Source organism: Podospora anserina, chromosome 6, assembly GCF_000226545.1.
Source record: "Podospora anserina S mat+ genomic DNA chromosome 6, supercontig 2".
NCBI classification, from domain to species: domain Eukaryota; kingdom Fungi; phylum Ascomycota; class Sordariomycetes; order Sordariales; family Podosporaceae; genus Podospora; species Podospora anserina.
The window spans coordinates 593,839-596,091 of record NW_001914857.1 but is presented as its reverse complement, the minus strand read 5'-3'; the positions used below and the strand labels follow the sequence as shown (position 1 = coordinate 596,091).

General features: G+C 53.9%; 1 protein-coding gene across 1 annotated transcript; it reads right to left on the bottom strand.

Moving 5' to 3' along the window:
• Nucleotides 1-1,209, bottom strand: PODANS_6_5230 (uncharacterized protein; the record flags this gene model as incomplete). The annotated part of the gene is made up of 4 exons (XM_001909984.1): nt 1-589; nt 654-733; nt 787-992; nt 1,140-1,209. 4 exons carry the CDS (start codon nt 1,207-1,209, stop codon nt 1-3), a joined length of 945 nt encoding a protein of 314 aa, XP_001910019.1.
• Nucleotides 1,210-2,253: the final 1,044 nt, after the last annotated feature.

The window sequence follows — 2,253 nt, the reverse complement described above, 5'->3', positions numbered from 1 at the left end:
TCAACGGGGGCTTGGCGCGGGATGGTTTGGTATTGGGGGGCGTGCTGGTGGTGGTGAACCTGAGGGGCGCCAGGGTGGTTGGTGTTCATTGTTGCTACGCCGGGGTTGTTGGAGTCCGCGACGAAGTAGCTGTGGTGGGGGAGGGAGGACGTCCTCTGCAGCACGTACGGGAACGTTTTGGTGGTGGTGTATGTTGGGGAGGCTGGGGTTGTTGTTGATGGTGGTGGTGAACAGCTTGGGGGTGCGGATCCTGATGTCAGGCCGTGGTATTCTAGCTGCCCCGCCAGATGACAAAGAATGGCGGTGTTGGTTGTTGTACTGCTGCTGGAGGCTGTACCCGTTCATGTGCTGGCCAAAGTCGGCGAACTCGCTGGCACGCTGGAGATGGTGGCCGTGGGGTCCCATCATGGGGATGTGGTGATGTTGCTGTTGGGCTGTAGCCCAGGGCATGGCGGAATGGCTCTTTGGAGTGGAGGGGGAGTCCTCACTGCCCGTGTCGGACATGGAGTCGTCGAGCTCGGAGGAGTGGATTCCTCGTTGGTGAGAGCGGCGTTGGTGCTTGACCATGGTGGTCTTTCTGCAGAAGCTGCTTCGTGTCAGTGAACCCGGGGTCTGTGGACAAGTGTCATAGCTCCAAAGGTGGGAAGTCTCACCTCTTCAAGCAGCCGTCATGGGCGCACTTGTACGGTCGCTTGCCGGTGTGGATGCGGCGATGTCTGGCAAGACTTGAGGACTGCACTGAAGTCAGTATACCGATTCTCGCCATCAACCCGAGCAAAAACTCACGTCTGAGAACCTCTTCCCGCAGCCATGGTGTTGGCACTGATGTGGCTTCTCGCCAGTGTGCGTCCGGATGTGAACCGTCAGCGCGCTCCGCTGGATGAAGCTCTTTCCGCATCCTGGCTGGTTGCACTGATACGGCCGCTCGTTGGTGTGAATCCGATAATGTCTTTGGAGATCTGACTTGCGGTTGAAGCTCTGTTTTTTTGTTTCTCATGTCAGTCAAACCATGAACCTCTCTTCTCCCGAAACCAAACCCCACGATGGTCACAGACACCACGCCCCGACAACAAACACCCTGCCACCGCGCGCACGATGACCGCCACCATACAACAAAAGAACATCAAAACGCACCTTACCACACCCATCCCAATCGCACTGGAAAGGGCGGGCCGTGGGCTCGTTATCAACAAGCTCCATGAGTTCCATCTTTCCTTCTCTCTCTTCCCTCGCTGTTCCTTTTTTCCTTTCCTACTTTTTCGATCGAGCCCTCTCTCTGTCGTGCGCAAAAAGGTCAAAGGCCTTGGAGCTGGTCAAAAACACACAGAGGCGCACGCTCTTCCTGCAAACCCCTCTTCTTCTTCCTTCTTCCTTTCCTTATAAGTAGGGCAACTCTACCCCGTTTCGCCCCCCGCTCGTGGTGGTCGTGTGGAGGTGTGATAAGCTCGTCCAAGGATGTTCCCAACTTCCTTCCTCAAAATAAGCTTTGTTCCCTCCCAAGTGGCGATGATGATTAGCAAGTTTGTTGCAGGTGGTTGGTTGGTGATGTGTACGTCGAACTTGGGTGTACCCTTGTATCTTCTTCGGAAGAGGCGTCCGGGCTGCCGCTGCGTGTGTGGTTTCCTCTCCGTCGTTCCCCCTTCTTGTTCCTCAATATTATTGCAAACAAAACTATTCCCCCCCAGAACAACCTTTTTCAAAAAGGAATGAAGAGCTGTGTTGGTGGGGAAAAACTGGTTATTAACTTTTCCTTGCGCAACAAAATGGGCCGTTGATGGAGCGAAGCGTCCAGCGCAAAAAGGCGGGGAGAGATATGCAGCGCGGTTGGGTTCTGATGACGACAATAAAGAGTGTATGTGTGCGTGTGTGCGAGGTAGCGGGGACCCAGGCGGAGAGAGAGAGAGCGAGGGAGGGAGCGAAAAGTGAGCACAAGCAAAACGATTGCGAGCTGAACACTTCTACTTCTCTATCAAGAAATTTCGTTTGGGGCCGGGGAGAAAAGGGCGTATTGATGAAGGGGAGGTTGTTTTTCTTCGCTATGGCAACGGGGTGGTTGGTTTGTTTGGTTGGTGGTGAACAAAAATTATTTTGGCTTCAGGGCCGGGTCGAAAATCGGCGTGTCAGCTGGGATGGTACGAGCAACGGGAGCAAAGAAACTCAAACAACAACTGTCATCACTCCGCAACAACAAGACGACTACACAACACAAAAAAACAACAACAACAACAACGAATTGGGACGGAAAAGACACAA